The following is a 19,612-nucleotide window of genomic DNA, read 5'->3' as shown; positions in this document are numbered from 1 at the left end:
GAACCAGTCTCTGTTGGTGCATTTGCATCTCTTGTCTTGTTGTCGGGTTAGGACGTGGCTACCATTCCCGTATCATTGCACGTTACATAAACACACCGTTTTCAAGGCACTCTACTGGGGAGAATGCTTTTTGGCGATCATCGGAAGAGGGACCTTCAGCCTCTCTTGCCCCCACTCTTTGGAACTCCATCCCACATTCCCATCACCTCGCTCCCTCCCTAGCCCGCTTCAAGGCATGTCTCAAGACCCTCCTCTTCGATCGCGCCTTTGGCATCCTACCCTCTTACCCTCCACCCTCCCAGATCCCAACCCCCACCCACCCCCTGCCTGCTCGGGTCCAAATCCCTGACTGGGCTCTATACAAAGGTAAATTTGGATTGTATTGTTTTGCTTGAATTGCCATCCTTTAGACGTAACTTTAAAACTGAGATCCCATCCGTCTGTTCTTCAGGTGGACATTAAAGATCACTATTTGAAAAAACAGGAGGTTTTTTTTTCCCCCCGATGTCCTGACCAACAACCCTCCAGAGAGATGAAGCAGAGGCCTTGGGTTTGTTGTGGGGACATTGCTGTGCACAAAACGACAGCTGAGTTTGCTTACGGTAAAGTACACGTGACGAGAGTAATTACCTTGAACCGTTTGGAGATGCTTGAAGTTGATAAAAGGGCTTTAGAAAGCAAGTTAAAAAGCAATTCCGTTCCTGTTGATTCCGTCTATTTTCACGTTTTCCCCAGGTCTGATTATAATCCCGGATTCATTTGCAGCAAACATTTGAAGACTTTTTTTTCTCCAATTGCTGCAAGCAACTCGTTGTCATATCGATCGCCTGCTTGCGAGTGTCTTGCCACTGGCGCTCTGGTCATTGTGATCAGTGCTGAATGTCTCCTTTTAGACCGTTTTGATGCTCCGTTGGTACGAATGGAAGTGAAGCCGTTTTGCTACATTTAAACCTCTGCTTGTTGTTTCACGTCAGTGCCATTGGAGAAACCCTGTGATGTACGGTCTCCTGATTTAACGCGACAATATTCTCCTTCACGTTAGTAATTCCCATTAAACGTAGCGCAACCTATCAGGCTTGACGAAACATGGGGGTAAAAACTTGACGTCTCACAACAGGTTCGATGTGAAAATGAATCAACTGATTTCGGATGTGAACAGCCTTCCTGCGTATCCCGCGAAGCGCTTTGAGATGTCTCGACCAGGTGATAAGGCGCTATATCAAACGCAAGGATTATTATTATTTAGGTGGGGAAATAAATGCTTCGACATTATCTCAGATTTTAATTGGTCACGTTGACTGATGGTTTGTTCTGTTTAATAAATTGAGAGTGAGCTGTATTAGTCAAAGTCGTAAATATCACAGTGTTTAGCTAATTGAATTGAAGTAATTACATTACGTGTGTCCTTATTCACTGCTCGTAGCCAAAGTGGTCCCGAATTTCGTTTTGAATTAAGATCTATAATAGGAAAAGACTTTGCATTAAAATGGACTGAAAAAAAAACAACTGGTTTACAGGGATTTGGTTCAAACTGGTCCGAATGGGTTCACAGCTTTCAACCTTTGGAGAATATTTTAAGAGATCAAAGGGGTAGATTTTCAACCTGAGTCTAAATTGATTCCATTAACATACCATTTCGGAGTGCACAGAATTTGCTATTTTTTAAAAAAAATACAGCCTTTCATTTGAAACTAGGTTTCTGCAAATCCTTTTTAAGAATGACAAAACAGGCTTCAGATTTAAAACTGAATTCAACAATTTGCCAAATCCTGTCTAAATATATATATTTAAATATGGACCGTCTGGCAATAACTTCCTACTTCCCAAAAGTCTGAATTCCTACCTAGTCTCTCACCGCAACACTGTTTTGTTTTAGAGATTTAAATTAGAGCAGAATAGTGCAATGATTTTAAATTGGCCCTCATGTTGGAAGCCAGTTTCTTTCAAGTAAATGTGTGAAAAACAGCTTCCAAGTAAAAACTGAACAGATTTCCACAAAGTGATCTTCCGGTCGAGGTGATATTTTGTACCACAAATACTTCAAACAGTAAAGGTAGAAATTGTTGACTTCAGGATTTAAGCCCTCACCGGAGATCATCACACACAGACTCCACACACATACGATGCTCTAAACCTTGCTATTGACTTATTCCAACTCTCAACCAACCCATTTTTTTATTTCATTTCATTTTTAATCTGAAAAAGACTAATTTAGTCACTCAATCCACGGTCGTTAGTCGATTGGTGGATCGCTTTTCCGGGGGTAATAATCCCTTCAAAATAAATTTTTTAAGAAGTAATTTGGTCACTCAATCCATGACTGCTTGTGGGGACGCTGCTGTCCGCAGTTGGCTGCCGTGTTTCATCCACAAATATACAGTCAATTCACTTTATAGTATATTCTGTGAAGAGCTTTGAGACGTCTCGAAGATGTGTTAAGGCGCTATATCAAATGCAAGGCTTATTATTATTATTAACCCAAAATGAACCAGAGAGTTAACAATAAAACTCAGCAAGGATTAAAAGGAGCTTCAAGCGAGCCTGGTCGCTGAAACTTTCAGGCTGGAGTTTAGAAGGTGTTCGGATTTGAGAAAAGAAAAGCACTTCCTCAGAGTGCGGGGACGAGGGACTTGAAGTAGATAAAAGATCAGAGGGTGGAAATCCTTTTTTTTTAATTATCCTTAAGACCATTGTTTTACAATTTAGGATCCGGCAGAAACTTATAAAAATAACTCTTAAACTCTGTGTTGGATAAGGAAGACGGTTTTCCACAGGACCTCCTTAAAATGGACCGTAAATCAGCATCTTCCAAATTAAGACCCTATAAAGAAAATTCAAAAATTCTGCACCATCTTAAAAGTTAAGACAATGGTCTTAAGCCTAAGAATATGAGAAATGTTGGGAGCCTCAGAAATCACTTAAAATTGGCTTAATACGCCCAAGGCCTGAAATTGCACTTAGTCTCAAGCTGTAAAACCGTTTTCGTCATAAACGTTAAGATGGAAGGTGCATAAAACTCTTCTGTAAGAACCACGGAAAACTAGCGACCAAATTCAGACTGCGCCTGAGCACTGGGCTTACTGCAAGTACTTGCTGAGGCCGCGTTGAATATATTTTCCCACCCGTTGTGTGTATTCCCGATAACGGAGAAGGCCACGGCAATAGTGGGAGCGGGGAAAAAGTCAGCCAACTCTCTATCGCTGGTGCACTCCCGGTCTTGCTCATTCGCTGCCCCCACCGCCCCTCCACCTGTTACTAGTAGAAGGGAAAAATGTCCTTTGATGGGGGGGGGCATCCGCCTGGTCCTGTACGTGGGGCGAGCTATCGGGAGCCACTCTGTAACTGTGCAAGACACCAAGATCAGGGCTCCAATGCCTCTGCTCCTCTTAGCTCTGCGCCATCTTTGAATAAAGCGTAAAAGGGGCCGTTGGGAGGCGACTCCAAGTCTGTGTGGTTTGTCTGGTTCGTTTCACCTGGTTTCGCTGGTCTCCACCAGCCTGTTGTTCATGATGGCCAAAGCCCCCACCCCCCCCGACAGCCCGTTCTGCTTGGTGTTGATGCAAACCGTCCGGGGGTAGCCGTTGGCTGTCTCCGACAGCTGCTTCTGGAGGATGGCCAACGACACCTTGTTGGAGGCTGTCAGGTCCCTCATGGAGATCAGCTCTCCTGAGAGACGCCTGCCCTCGGTGTCGCTTTCGTAGGGTCCGTCCCCGTCCAGCAGGACCCTGCCGCGGCGGACGCGAGACTGCCCGGGGGTGATGGCATTACGTCTGCCCGTCCTCATCTTGCCCCGCTGGCACCTGGGGCAGCAGCTGCATTCCATCTGCCTGAGCAGCCAGTTCAGGAACTGCTTGATGACGATGGAGATGACGTTGAAGAGCGAGTAGATGCAACAGACGCCCAGCAACATGAAGGCGAAGTTGGCGAACCTGTATAGGCCCTGGTTGGGGTAGTCCTCCCCTTGGCTGCTCACCAGGTCCCCGAAGCCGATGGTGCTGAAGGTGACGAAGCAGAAGTAGAGGGAGTCGGTGTAGCTCCAGCCCTCCACGGGGGTGTACATGGCCGAGGCGCAGCAGGAGATCACCACGGCGGCCGCGCCTAGGATCAGCATGACGTAGTAGACTGAGGGCTTCCAGCCGGCCAGGCCCCCCGGGTCCGAGAGGCCCGAACCGCGGCGCAGGATGGGAGGCACCAGCCCGTGGCTGCCCACCCTCCGCTGGTGACAGGCCTTCATCACGAAGGCCAGCAGCGTGATGATGCGCTCCAGGAAGAGGTTGAAGAAGAGGATGGTTCCCGCGCACCCCAAAAGGCCGTAGAATATCAGAAAGACTTTGCCCGCCACCGTCGCGGGGGTGGTCATCCCGAAGCCTGCGATTTAAGAGACAAGAGGGTTGGCTAAGCTCTCCTTAAGGCTCCAAAATCCCACCTAGTCCTAGCCCTCGAGACCCCCCCACCCACCACCACCCCACAACCCACCCCTCTCCCACCATTTGCCATCAAAATTCAAGACCGCATAGAATTGGGGTGGGGGGGGAAGTTCTTAAATTGAATCCTGCAGCTCAGTGGTCAGAGCACCCACCTCGCAAGCGAGAGAACCTGAGTTTGATTCCCGGGCAGGGGGTGGAACGATGGGCAAGTTTCCTTACTCCACACACACGCCTCTGTTTACCCGGCAGTAATTAGGAACCCGGTTGTTAGTCGATTGGCGGATCGCTTTTCCAGGGGTAATGATTCCTTCCAAAAAATATACAATAATTTGGTCGCTCAATCCACGGCTGTTTGTGGGGACACTGCTGTGCGCAATTGGCTGCCGCGTTTCGCCCACAAAATATACAGTCAATTCGCTTTACAGTATATCCTGTGAAGCGCTTTGAGACGCCTCGAAGACGTGATAAGGTGCTGTGTCAAATGCAAGGATTATTACTATTATTAAAACCCTTCCATATTGAGACTGAAGTGAAGAATTTTCCACAATTCTGTGCAATCTTAAATCTTAAGACCCACAATGGCCTTCGGGCTGAGGGCAGGTGGGATTTCGAGCCACACATCACATAATGAAGATAGGAAGAATAATAAAGAATTATCTTTATCATTCTTGCATTTGATCCTTGCAGTTGATGTCCCATTTTTGGGACCATTGTACGATGGACCTTGTTAAGTTACAGCACACACACACGCGCGTAAATCCTGCTTTCAGCTTATTCTCAGTCAAGCCACGTGATCTCGACAGTCTTAAAGGTAAAGAATAAGGGGAGTTTAGGCCTAAGCAGAGCTCTGCGGTTGCTTTATTGCCTCACAGACATTATACACATAAATTTATAAGCTTTGTGCACTCTGCTAATTGCTGCCAAACAGTGTTTAACATTACTACAGAGTTGGGAGTGCATCCACAACTCTCTTATGTGAAAAACTTCAAGAGCAGGAGTCCTGCAGTGTCGCTGCTGTTAGAGTTGCTGTACATTGGACGAGTCCTTAAAAGTCCCATTTGCCAGCTTTAATGGGTCAGATAGATGTTAAATAATAATCCTTGCATTTGATAGAGCACCTTATCATCTTAAGACATCGCGAAGTGTTTCACAGATTAAATCACCGTAAAGCAAATTGACTGCATTTTTGCCGGCGAAAGGCGGCAGTCAATTGCGCGCAGCAAAATAAAAATAAAATAAAAATGACATTGTGCTATTTCAAAGCAGAACGAGAGTGTCTCTCCAGTGTTCAGGCTGTCTAAATTCGGCAAGAAAGCAGGTTAAACGTGGTCCATTTCATACATTTCATTGCTGCTTAGAGAGCGCAACCGCTTAAGCTGCTATGTTTGCTCGCATGGAAAGTCCGTACAGTTCAGAGTCTCTTGTGCATCGTAATCATTAAGAGCAATGGCAGCCTGGCTCACCTCCGAGTGAGAGGGTTGTGGGTCCAAGCCCTAAGTAGGGACTTTTGTCTTTGAACTCACAGAGTAGACTGATGTTCCAGGGCAGTGCTCGGGCTATTCTGCTTTGTTGGAGGTGCCATGTTTCACACGAGATGCTAAATTGAGGTCCCGTCTGCCTGTTCACAGGGCACGCTAAAGAAGATTCCATGGCACTGCTGCGGAAGAGAAAGGAGTCTCTCCCAGTGTCCTGGCCGACAGTCCCCCCCCCACCGATAAATTTGGTCATTCATTTCATGGCTGCTTGTGGAACAGCGCTGTGTGCAAGCTCGCCGCCTCATTCACCTACAAAATACGCAGTCGCTCTGCTTTCTGGTGACTGGTGAAGCCTTTTGAGACGTCTCAACGTCAAATGCAAGGATTACAAATGTTTATAATAAGAATAAAAGCTCGATTTAGGTTCAACCCACCGCTGAACAGCAGGTGCACCCAGCAAGATGGGAGGCCTGAGAACACAAGCGAAAGGAATCGTGAGAAGGGGTTAGTTACTAACTGAGGTGTATGCAATTGCCAAATAGGCAATACCGCAAGGTGTATCATACACCGCATTGCACATCTGCCTCCGCCACTGTTAAGCTCTCGGAGACACCGCCCCGTGTGAAGGCCGCTATACAAATGCAAGTTGTTGTTGTTGTTCGTCGTTTTTGCCTGAAACTCCCATTTTTTTCTTAATAATACGAATAATAATCCTCGCATTTGATACGGCTCCTGATCACGTCTTCGAGACGACTCAAAGCGCTTCACAGAATAGACTGCAAAGCGAATCGACTGTCTAATTTGCGGGCGAAACGCGGCGGCCAATTGCGCACAGCGCCGTCCCCCACAGACAGTCGTGGATTGAAGTGAACAACGTTATTATTCTTTTTTTCTTGAGGGATTATTATCAGGCGTGTGGAGCAAGGAAACTTGCCCAAGGATTCGCCCTGCCGGGAATCGAACCCAGGTCTCTCTTAACGTTAAAGGTCACGCAGAATTGTAGAAACATTTTTCATTCAATCTTGATTTGGGACACCCAGTTGCTACAGCCATTAAAAAAAAAACAATCTTTCAAATTAAGATCAAGTGTGACATTTATTTCAGAGCTCTACACGAATCATCCGCAGACATGGGGTCATCTTCCATATGTATGCGGATGACACCCAACTCTATCTTTCTGCCTCCACCCTCAACTCCAGGACCACTGCTGTCCTGACAGACTGCCTGTCGGACATCAAGTCCTGGATGAGGGCAAATTTCCTACAGTTGAATGGACTGAGGCCCTCCTGATTGGCTCGCGCCAGCGCCTCAGCACCTCAGGCTCTGGCAACATCAACCTCCATGGTTCCACACTTCAACTCACCAGCCAGTCAGGAACCTCGGGGTCTTGTTCGACCCTCAACTGTCTTTTCTTCACCACATCCAAGCCATGACCCGCTCGGCCTTCCCTCACCTCCGGAACATCACCCGACTCTGCCACTACCTCACCCCTCAGGCCACCGAAACTCTTGTTCATTTCTTCATCATCTCCAGGCTCGACTATGCAAATGCTCCGCTTGTCGGCCTTCCCAACTCCTCCCTCCACAGGCTGCAGATAATCCAGAACTCTGCAGCCCGTGTCCTCTCCCACACCAAACACCCTGACCCCATCTACCCCACTCTCGCCCAACTCCATTGGCTCCCGATCCTACAGAGGATCCAGTTCAAGATCCTGGTCCTCACATACAAAGCCCTCCATGGCCTCGCCCCACCCTACCTTTGCGACCTGCTAACCCCCTACCAACCCGTCCGTTCCCTCCGCTCAGCCGGCTCTGGCCTGCTCCACGTCCCCCGACCCACCCGCCCCACCATTGGCGGGAGAGCATTCAGCCACTCTGCCCCCAACCTCTGGAATTCCATCCCCCAGTCACTCCGCCTCGCCCCCTCCTAAGCCTCCTTCAAGTCGCGCCTCAAGGCCCTCTTCTTCGACCGTGTCATCGGCCACCCCCCTTCCCCTCCCCTCCCTTCGCCCCCCAACTCCAGCTCAGGTCTGAAATGCTGTACTCTGGTCGAGTGCCTTGGAACATCCTCCCGACGTGAAAGACGCTATACAAATGTAATCTTGTCATTGTTGTGGTTGACATCGAGTCACTACATGGATTAAATTTGTCTGTCTGTCTGTTCAGGTACAAGTTAATGCTCCCATGTCTATTTAAAAACAGAAGGGTGATAGATAGTTCATTCCGATTGACAATAAAAAGGAGAAGGGAATGTCTAGGTCATTTAGCCAAGGCTGTTTGGGAGACCGTGCTTTGTGGAAATTGTTTGCCTGAAAACACACAGTGACTACATTTGACGGTAGTTTTACCTGTGAATTGTTGTGACGTTATATCAAATGCAAGGAATATTATTATAATCATATCAGTACCTGCTATCCTGCATAAGAATTGTGTCTACCAGTATCTGTTTGTCATGATGCCTGTAGCCTCACTGACTCCAGCAAAACCCAACGCACATCGGCTGCCACTGTTCACCCACAAAATATGCAGTCACTTTACTTTACAGTATATTCTGCGAAGCGTTCTGAGACATCTCGAAGACGTGATAAGGCGCTATACATCAAATGCAAGGGTTATTATTAGAATTATTTAGAAGCTGTTATTTTCCCCCTACAGTTCTCAAAAAGGCTTCTAAATTAAGACAATTCAAAATGTTTGCAAAATTTTGCGCAATCTTAAATTTTAAGACAATGGTGTTACGTTCCTTGAGAATATTTGGGCCTCTGAGCTGTCATTTTAAACAAATTCAGCCAACTGATTAAAAAAAAACCTGTTGTTTGGATTCTCATCTTATTCTGTTTTATTCTGAAATATTGATTTGGACCTTTCATTAGGTGATATTTTAACACTGATTATAAATGCCGTTTGCGATCAACGAGCAAACTATTTGTGAGTGTTGCTCAAGGTAATCTTACAGTGATAAACATGCAATTGTTTGGGAATAGATGCGTTATAAATCGAACAACAGATCTTTGATATCGGGGTCTAAATTGCAAGTTGGGTTAACCATGTGCAAATGCATATGGAAAGAGGGAATTACAGGTGTCCTTCGTATTATGTAATTAACACCAAATAAATAAATAATGTGCGTGTTTATTGGAGAGATTCTGTATTGAATCTCTCTGATCTTTTGTACTGGGTGCTAATTACATAATTAAAGGCATATTGCGTGCATTTGCTCATGATTAACCTGACTTGCAGATTTTGCGCATAATTTGCTAACCCAAGCCGCACATTAAACCTCAACGTGTTCCGAGTAGGATTGCATAATAAGCATGGGCCTGTTTGCAGACATTGGGCTCATCGAGTAGAGTAATGTCGGAATGATCCACTGTTGCACCTTTAGGTGTCAACTTCACTCTCTGAGTCATGGATGTTTGTGGGGCATTTGCCTGTTTTGGCCTATGACACTATGTGAGTTTCTCCAGTTTCTCCTGATGTCCTGTCTAACACAACTCCAAATGAATTGATCATCTATTCCATGGTTGTTTGTCACATTGTACTGTGCCCTAAATACAGGTTTTTGCATTTCCCTAGAAATACAGTCACTATACTTGACAGCAATTAAGTGTAAAGTGCTTCAAGACGTTTTGACATGATGGGTAATAATAATAATAATAATAATAATCCTTGCATTTGATATAGCGCTTTTCACGTCGGGAGGACGTCCCAAAGCGCTTCACAGAACACACTGTAAAGTGAATTGACTGTATATTTGTGGGCGAACGCGGCAGCCAATTGCGCACAGCAATGTCCCACAACAGTCGTGGATTGAAAATGACCAATTTATTATTGTTTTTGGTTTTGGAGGGATTATTATTAGGCTCTGTGTGGAGTAAGGAAACTTGCCCAAGGTTTCGCCCTCTGCCTGGAATTGAACTCAGGTCTCTCACTTGCAAAGCGAGTGCTCTAACCACTGAGCCACAGGACTCCACAGTCCTATATCAAGTACTATATCAAGTACAAATATTATTATTGTGGGAAGTTTTACGTTCGCTGAGAAATGGGCCAAGTGTTAGGTTGGCCTAACTCATTTTGTGCTCAAGTTTGTGCAGAGAGAGCAATCAATTGTCAGTCTCCCCTGAGTACAAACTCAATGCTATTGATAAAAGGAGAGCGTATAGATTCATTGCACCATCCAATCTCAGAACTGAAAGGATGGCATTCTAACTGACCATCTATCACTGGGTCCCATAGGTTAAAACGTTAACAAACTACCAAGTGCTATAAGCTCAATAAAGAATTTCTGCCTCTTGCTTTCTATAATCTGCATCTCTCTTCTCATTTTCTCAAATGGATCTTTGAATTGACCTCAGCTTCTTTTTTGATCCAGTCATAACTACTTTTTGTTTCCTTGTACCTTCAGAAATCCACTCCCCCACCCACCCACCACTATAAGACATAAGAATTAAGAATTAGGAGCCATTCGGCCCCTCTAGCCTGCCCCGACTATCATCAATAAGTTATTCTCAGCTGTAATATAGTACAATAGCTTTTCATGCAGCATTACCCCAATATTACTGAAACCGTACATTAAGTCAACCCCAGATAAACCTCTGCAATCCCAACATCAAAAGGGTGAGATGAAAAGGGCTGAAGGTGTTTGATGCTGAGAGGTGTCTTCTTCACTGGAACCTTTCTCGTGCTCATGCAGTGTCAGGATGCAGTGACCTTGAGGTACTGAGACTGTCAGTATATTTCAAGGGCTGATCATTGAACAAATGCAGGGCCTCTTCTGTTGGGGTACACTTGGCACGCCAGAGCCTTCCAGGCACTGGATTTCTTCTGAAATCCATATTTATACTAGCTTCTCTGTTTTCTGAAGATGTTTCATCCCATGCATTAGATTACGTGTGTCTGCAGCTGGAATAACATGACATACAGAGATAGAGATCTGATAATATGGCTCTGTATTCAATTCCCCTTCAGTGTTGAATGGATGAGACTCAATTTTAGCCACTCGGTCTGGAAATTGGGTATCAGCCTGGCTCAGTGGTGGCATTCTCGCCTCTGAGATGGAAGGGCTTGTGGGTTCAAGCCTTATGTTGGGACTTTGAACTTGTGTTGTCTAGACTGATAGTCCTATGCAGTGCTGGGATTGTACTGCATTGTAAGAGATTCTATCCATTGGATGAGTCATTAAATCAAGTCCAGTTCAAGTGGACGTTAAAGATCCAGATTTAAGCAATAATTTGTATTTGAAACAAGAAGGGAGTTTCTCCTGGTGCCCTGGCCAACAATTCAAGATACAATTGTTTGCCTGGTGCAAATTGGCCGTTGCATTCGCCCTCAAAATACATCCCTTCAAAAAAAAATAATAATTTGGTCACTCGATCTACGACTGTGTGCGAAACTGCCGTGTGCAATTGGCTGCCGTGTTTCGCCCACAAAGTATGTAGTCAATTCACTTCACAGTATATTCTGTGAAGCTCTACGAGACGTCTCGAAGACGTGATAAGGCGCTATATCAAATGCAAGGATTATTATTATTATTTACGACACTTCGCAGAATGTTTAGATATGTCGCCCCCAAAACGAAAGGCACTAAACAAAAAATAAGGATTTATTGGAAGTCTAATATGTGGGATTCATAAAAAAGATTTAGAAATATCGTATCCTGTATGGCAGGTGGCAAAAACACAACCTGGGCGTTGACTCAAACTTTTTCCAAATTTTGAATAATTCTTTAACCTCAGTTTTAATTGGGAAGCTAGTTTTCTGTAGCTTCTTTTACAGATTCAAAATTAATACCGAATTTAAGAAGTATCCAAAACTTGGACACTCGAAAATGCTGAGAAAAAGTGCAGGCACAGATGGAGTCAGTCTCTCTGGATGTATCTGGTACATCCTAATCCTGGCTAATATCCAACTAGGAACCTCTAAGTGAGTCTGATGAGCCCACACCAAAAAATCTATCCACGATAATAATATTAATTGTTGCATTTGGCGAAATGTCTATAATGTAGAGACGTCTCAGAGCGCTTCATATGTAATTGCTATCCAAATCATATAAGTTTGGAATCAGATCAATGTCCGGGAGAATCACATATAGGCAAAGTGTGGAGACCTGCAGCTGAGTGGTTAGAGCACTCGCCTCACAAGCAAGAGGCCCACTGTTCGATTCCCGGGCAGGGGGTGAAACGTTGGGCAAGTTTCCTTACTCCACACCGCCACTGTTCACCTCGCCGTAAATAGGAACCCGGTTGTTAGTCGATTGGCAGATCGCTTTTCCAGGGGTAACAATCCCTAAAAAAAATGCGGTCACTCAATTCACGACCGTTTGTGGGGACTCCACTCATGGCCGAGGTGCGCAATTGGCTGCTGCGTTTCGACCACAAAATATACAGTCGATTCGCTGTAGCGTATTCTGTGAAGCGCTTTGAGATGTCTCAAGAACGTGATAATGCACTATATTCAAATGCAAGGATTATTATTATTATTATTATATTATTATTAGTAGTAGTAGTAGTAAGTACAGGATTCAAAATTTGAGAATCCTTTTATGAATCTCCCTGTAACTGATCGCGTTGACAACTCAGCTGGATAAGTACATGGGGATGTCCAGGCTTTCTATTCATAAGGCATTCATTGCCTTATCAGCTGAGTATTACTCAAGTCAATGTGCACAGTTAAACCAATAATTTCTCTTACCAGGTAATATTTAAAAAAAAAAAAATTTTCATGAGAGGTTTCAAAGGAGAGAACACAGCTCCCCAAAGTAATGAGGTGCTTAAGAAAGAATTGGGATAGTAGAGCAAATCTCGCTCTAGATAATTGCCCTGGTTCTGATTCATCTAAGAAATGTTATGTTTTACGTGCTACAATCTTACACCGATGATTGGCAGGACATTTGGATTCGTGGAATATGGGAACAATTGCAATTAATTTATAAAATGTACACAAGGGCATAGTTATCAAAAGCTCCTGGTTATCTCGTAGATCAGCGCTAAACCATTAGGCATTAAAAGCTCAGGAACAAGTAATACTTGAAGGGACATTTTAAACAGCTAAAGCTGAAATTAATCCTGGGTAAGATGGAACATTGGGTATTTCAGGAGGTTAGCAATGTATTCCCAGCTCTCAGATTTTGGCTTGAATACAGCTCAAACCAACTTCTTCTCTCTTAGCTGCAAGAGTACTCCATGGAATGGATTCGACTCTCTCAATCCAGACACCAGGAAATAATATTTCTTTCCACAGGATAATCAACAGCTGCAAATCATTCCCATGGAAGGTGAAGACAGGAGGCTGAGGCTAATTTGACAAGCAATGTGATGCTTTAATAGAGAGACAGTAGGGTTGGTTTTCTGAAAGGGTGAGATAAAGCAGACCAAAGGGATAATAATAATAATAATAATAATAATAATAATAATAATAATAATAATAATCCTTGCATTTGACAGAGCGCCTTATCACGTCTTCGAGACGTCTCAAAGCGCTTCACAGAATATACTGTATTGTGAATTGGACTGCATATTTTGTGGGTGAAACGCGGCAGGCAATTGCACACAGCAGCGTCCCACAAACAGTCGTGGATTGAGTAACCAACAGTCGTGGATTGAGTAACCAAATTATTATTATTAATTTTATTTTTTTTCATTTTGTATCCCCGGAAAGGTGATCCGCCAATTGACTAACAACTGGATTCCTACTTACTGCTAGGCAAATAGAGGTATGGGTGGGTGTGTGGAGTAAGGAAACTTGCCCAACATTTTGCCCTGCCCGGCAATCGAACCCAGGTCCTCTCGCTTGCGAGGCGAGTGCTCTCGTCACTAAGCTACAGGACTCCACAGATGTGGGATCTTCTACAACTGAAATTCTCTTGAGATCCGGTGATACTATTCATGTTCTACATGAATCCTGACCCAAGGCCACTGAGCTTAATTGTTTTGTCTCCAGTGCAATCTTGAATCAGATGAATTCACTGAGCAGAGATGTCACTATTGTTAAAATCCAACATGTGCCAGGTGCATAGCTGTTCCCCAGCCTGCAACGAATATTCACCAAGAAAATCCTTCCAGATTGACTGGGTGAGGAATACTGGTAGGGATACTGATCCATAGGGCTGCTGTTACACATGTTAAAAAAAAATATTGATATCCAGTCAATTCACTTTACAGTATATTCTCTGAAGCGCTTTGAGACGTCTAGAACATGACAAAGCACTGTATCAAATACGAGGATTATAATTATTATTATTATTATTAAACCAAAGCTTTAGAGACTCTTTCTGACTCAGAGGCGAGAGTACTACCAACTACCAGGTGGACATCTAATTAATACTGCCCTTAAGCATTTACCTACTCACCAGCAGTCAACACATTCCTCTCTTGGTCTTCCTTTTGCTCACGCAAACTTCATGCTTTTGAAACCTGACTTGGTATCACCTCACCACTACTTTTGATTTAACTCATCTTCTCCCCTACCCTTTCAGCCTCGATGATGCCCTGAATTATGGTCTCACTCTTTCAGATGGGTTTCAAGCACCCTGAGACCCTACCCTGTGTGAGGCACGCAATATAAATGCAGGTTGCCGTTGTGTTTTCTCAGGAATTAAGTGTGTGCCAACGCAAACAAACGCAGGCAGTATTGTACCTTTTCAAATAAAACTAACTTACTCAAAGAGTTCCTTTTTCGTGCATGCAATTTTGCAAGGTTTCGAAAATCTACATGATGACCTCAGTGCACACACAGTAACAGCAATCAGTCAATGACCTTCAGGATTGTTGAGACAGGTATGGCACTGAGAGTTGTATGAATGATAATATGAATGGAAACAATCACAATGGGAATTGAAGGGGAGGTTGGAAAGAATTTCTTTACAAACAGAGGACAGTTGGAATGTGGGATTCCTTGCCATAAACCACTGAATTGTTTTCCTCCAGAAATTGTTTTGAAGGATGAAATTGTTCGTGCTTGAAGAGTAGGGCTTTGTAAGGGTATGAAGAGTCAACAGAAAAGAATTTAGATGAGGAGGCTCATCGAGGTCAGATTTCATGGACTCCATGATTTAATGTTCACGCTGACTCTATTGGTTGCGGAGTTTCTGCTGCACAGGATCAGAGGATTGGTCTGGATGAAGAAGGTCCTTCGGCCCATCTTATCTAATTCCTCCAGAATACCCACCCTACCCATTTCACCCACAAAATATACAGTCAATCACTTTACAGTATATTCTCCAGAGCACGTCAAAGATTATTATTGCTGTTCCACCCCCACCCTCCTAATCCCTCATCACAGCAATCAAACTGCTTTAGAAATGAATGTGTTGTCCTGGACTCATTCACTTTCCTGCCAACCTGATCAAGTCATTGATTATCTTCGGAGTAAAGAAAAGTTTTCTGGTATCTGTCATGAAATTGCCCTTTACAATTCAAATCTTTACCTTTGTCCTTGCATCTTTTTGCGTCCTTTTCGCTCACGAAATATACAGTAAATTGACTTTACGGTATATTCTGTGAAGCGCTTTGAGACGTTTTGAAGATGTGACAAGTTGCTATATCAAATGCAAGGATTATTATTATCTTGATAAGTGTTGATCTGGGTTCACTCAAAGCAGTTTTCTGATCCAGACCTGACAGCGATGGCATTGAGGAGAAAATTATTTATTGCCTGTTCTGGCAGGAAAGCCTATTTTGTAAAAGATCCTGGCTTTCAGGATTTGAAAGCTCCTGGTGTGACCTTGGGAGAGTTTTATTAATGAGAGCAAATGGTTGTAATAACAATGATAATCCTTGCAATTGATATCGTGCCTCATCACGTTATTGAGATGTTTCAAAGCGCTTCACAGAATAAGCTGAAGTGAATTGATTATATATTTTGTGGCGAAATGTGACAGCCAATTGCACACAGCAGTGTCCCACGAACACTCATGGATTGAGCGTCCAAACTATTATTATTGATTCTATTTTTTTAAGGAATTATTACTCCCAGAAAGCAATCCACCAATTGACAAAAACCGGGTTCTTACTTACTTGCCGAGTAAGAAAACTTGACTGAGATTTCACCCTGCTCGATAATCAATCCCGGGTCCTCTCGCTTGCTCTAACCAATATGCTGCAGGACTCCAAAGATACCATATGGCCTGTGTGTGTCAGTTGCACTTGAGACTTGCCTAGCAAGTGGGAGAAAACTGGCTTTGTTGCCAATCTTCAGCCCAAATCTGACACCGACCTGATCTCCACAACTGAGATTGTGTCCGAGGCATCAGTGCCAGCAACAACTCACATTTATATTGCAAACTTCCACATCAAATAAATACCTCAGTCCGGATCCAGTCAGAGAGAGTTGTTCCTTTTACAAGAGAATCTGTCCCCCAAAACCTCACCATGATTGAATTGATCAGTCAGGTGGCTTCACCAATTGACTACTGTTTCTGGCCCTGTGCTTGTCTCTCAGTCCGGGGATTATATTTCGCCCTCAAAATATGCAGTCGATTCACTTTACAGTACATTCTGTGAGGCGCTTTGAGATGTCTCGAAGACAGTGATAAGGCGCTGTATCAAATGCGAGGCTTATTATTATAGGATTATTATTATCTTGCACGCCTGCGACTGGCTCCCAAAGTAACCGGTGCCTCAAACAAACTGGGAAACGGTGGAGCGGAATCATAAACGAACAGAGTAGTGCCTGGCAGTAACCTTGAAACGAGGAGCGAAAAATCTGGCAAATGCAAATCGTCCCGGGAACACTTACAATGTGTCCACATGCCTCAGTACAGCCTGACTTTCAGTACTCAAATTATTGGGATCACACCTGTACAGAATACAGATAAATTTCAGGAGTCAGATACCGTGCTCCCAGACTAGCACACGATCTCGGTATTCAGAGGATTGCGTTCTACTTGACCTTTATTTGTATATTTTAATGCCATCTGTAGATTTCCATTAAGTTGGAGCACACACACAATCTCATATAGTCTTCACCATCATCGTGAGATTGTCTTGAAATGTAAGGTTTTACAGTGTTTTGGAAAATACTTAAATTCGATCTCGATTTAGAAGCCAGTTTTCCACAATTCTACGACCGGTTCTGCACAATGAGGCTTGAATATAAAATACTCTGCACGCTTCTTAAATTTTAAGAGAATTATTTTTAAGGCTACGACCACGAAAAATCTGGCCTTCACGGCGAGCAGGTCTGAACACAGGTATGAATAAGATCCCAGGATTCAGGCACCTGTGTGTCCTACCATGATGTTTGCTCACGTTTTTAATGCCATCTGTTCTTTTCAATTCTCCTGGAGCTCTGTAATACACTATCCACTGTTTATTATTCTCTGGATATACCGAGTGTTACAAGGCGAGGATTCTGATAATGGTATTTCCTTATGAAGATTATTATTTCTTCTGAGCTATCTCCCATTTTCGATGGCATGAGGCATTCAGTTCAGCAAACTTCATTGTGAGCTTCCTAACACCTATCAATGTTGCATTTAATGGTGTCACAATGTAAATTAATCCTTCAGATCATTTCAGTTTGACAGAGCGACATATTTACCCCTCTATTAAGCCTAAATGCCTTCCTCAAGCAGGAAATATCTAGCATCATCATCCAGGTAACTCAGTCAGTTGAGGACCAGAGGTTCAAGGTTCCCAGCGTCTCTCAATGGGTGAACTTAACCCATAGTGCTTTGAGACGTCTCAAAAACGTGATAAGGTGCAATATCAAATGCAGGGATTATTATTATCACCCTTTTAAGGTTGCAAAAAATCAGTATCATGTCTAGAAATAGTCCCCTTATGGGGGGCTCAGCTGAATTATATGCCTGACAAAGATAAACAGGCAAATAATGCTATAGAGCCTATAGTTTCTAAAACCTAAAGTTTATAGGCAAATGGTTCCCTGAGCCAATAGAGTCTATAGTGACTCGAGCATAAAGTTAGACAGTGCGCTGAGCCTATGTGGTGTGGATTTGATGCTATGTAGTGATGTACTATGTATTGTACTGGTCGGATACTTGAAATTCTAGTTGGCGTTATGTGTAATGCCTTTGGTGATATCAGCTGCTATGAGGAATGCAGTTCCCTATATAATTGTGCATTGCCAAAGGTGCTACTTGTATCCCCAACTGGTACGTGTAGCACCTGAGTATTTTATATTCAGTGGAGTTCTGTGGCTTAGTGGTTAGAGCACACACCTCGCAAGCGAGAGGACCTGAGTTCAATTCCCGGGCAAGGCGAAAGTTTAGGCAAGTTTCCTTACTCTGCACACACATTATAATAATAATAATCCTTGGATTTGATATAGCGCTTTTCACGTCGGGAGGACGTCCGAAAGCGCTTCACAGAACACACTGTAAAGTGAATTGACTGTATAATTGTGGGTGAACGCGGCAGCCAATTGCGCACAGCAATGTCCCACAAACAGTCGTAGATTGAAAATGACCAATTTATTATTGTTTTTGGTTTTGGAGGGATTATTATTAGGCTCTGTGTGGAGTAAGGAAACTTGCCCAAGGTTTCGCCCTCTGCCTGGAATTGAACTCAGGTCTCTCGCTTGCAAAGCGAGTGCTCTAACCACTGAGCTGCAGGACTCCATCTCTGTTTACCTAACAGTAAGTAGGAACCTGGATGTTAGTTGATTGTCGGATTGTTTTCATGTGCGTAATAACCCCTTCAAAAATAAATAAATGAATAAAAATAACAATAATTCAATCCACGACTGTTTGTAGGACATTGCTGTGCGCAATTGGCTGCCGCGTTCGCCCACAAATATACAGTCAATTCACTTTACAGTGTGTTCTGTGAAGCGCTTTGGGACGTCCTCCTGACGTGAAAAGCGCTATATCAAATGCAAGGATTATTATTATTAAGCACTTTGAGACGTCTCCAAGACGTGATAAGGCGCTGTATCAAATGAAAGGATTATTATTTTTAACTGGAAATTCAGCCCAAATTTCTCTCACTTAGTGCTTTAACTAGTCCATCCTAAGCGCAACCACTGCAATGCTGACCTTCCCAGTACCGGTCTGAATATGAATCAAAACCACTGAAGCTTCACATCCTGTAGCATTGTGATTAGAGCACTCGCCTCGCAAGTAAGATGACCCAGGTTCGATTCCCGGGCACGGCAAAACCTTAGGCATGTTTCCTTACTCCACACACACACGTCTCTGTTTACCTAGGAATAAGTAGGAACCCGCTTTTTAGTCAACTGTCGGATCGCTTTCCGGGAGTCATAATCCCTTCAAAATAAAAATAATAACGTGGTCACTCAATCCACGACTGTTTGTGGGACACTGCTGTGTGCAATTGGCTGCCGCGTTTCATCCACAATACACACAGTCACCACACTTCACAGTGCGCTCCGTGAAGCGCGTTGAGACGGCTGGAAGTACACGATAAGGCCCGATATCAAACGCAAGGATTATTATAATTGTTATTATTCCTGTCCTCTGTCCATCTTTCAGCGTGGTTCTAAGTTTGTGTCTGTGGTGGTGTCTGGAGGCAGCACTGCCCTACTCTGAGCCAATGTGGTGCCGTATGGAGCCTGGCTGTGCATTGTACTGAGCGAGTGTGGTGTGACATTGAATTTGTCCAACAGCATATTGAGCTCGCCTGGTCCCATGCTGAGCTTACCCAAGTTTGCACGGGGCCACAGTGAGCCTACCTGCTGTACTATGAGATTGCTTGCCAACTTTCAGTCACACATTGGCATCAACAATCTGGTA

The 19,612-nt window shown here is 43.9% G+C and overlaps 2 protein-coding genes across 2 annotated transcripts in view; one reads left to right on the top strand and one right to left on the bottom strand.

The window, feature by feature from the left end:
* Window positions 1-3,424: 3,424 nt before the first annotated feature.
* Window positions 3,425-10,942, bottom strand: LOC121848554 (potassium channel subfamily K member 12-like). Its single transcript, XM_042333173.1, is given in 2 exon segments — window positions 3,425-4,405; window positions 10,823-10,942. Coding segments are annotated over 2 exon segments (1,056 nt in total). The 3' UTR covers window positions 3,425-3,469.
* A 2,956-nt stretch (window positions 10,943-13,898) lies between these two features.
* LOC103180840 (potassium channel, subfamily K, member 12) overlaps window positions 13,899-19,612 on the top strand; it is a 9,328-nt gene continuing 3,614 nt past the window's right edge. Inside the window, 1 exon segment of the mRNA XM_042333172.1 lies at window positions 13,899-13,970. Within this exon segment, the coding sequence (XP_042189106.1) occupies window positions 13,899-13,970 (72 nt within the window).

The sequence above is a fragment of the Callorhinchus milii genome, unplaced genomic scaffold, assembly GCF_018977255.1.
Source record: "Callorhinchus milii isolate IMCB2004 unplaced genomic scaffold, IMCB_Cmil_1.0 Scaffold3, whole genome shotgun sequence".
NCBI classification, from domain to species: Eukaryota; Metazoa; Chordata; class Chondrichthyes; order Chimaeriformes; family Callorhinchidae; genus Callorhinchus; species Callorhinchus milii.
The sequence above is the reverse complement of the archived record's forward strand: the minus strand, read 5'-3'. Positions and strand labels throughout refer to the sequence as shown.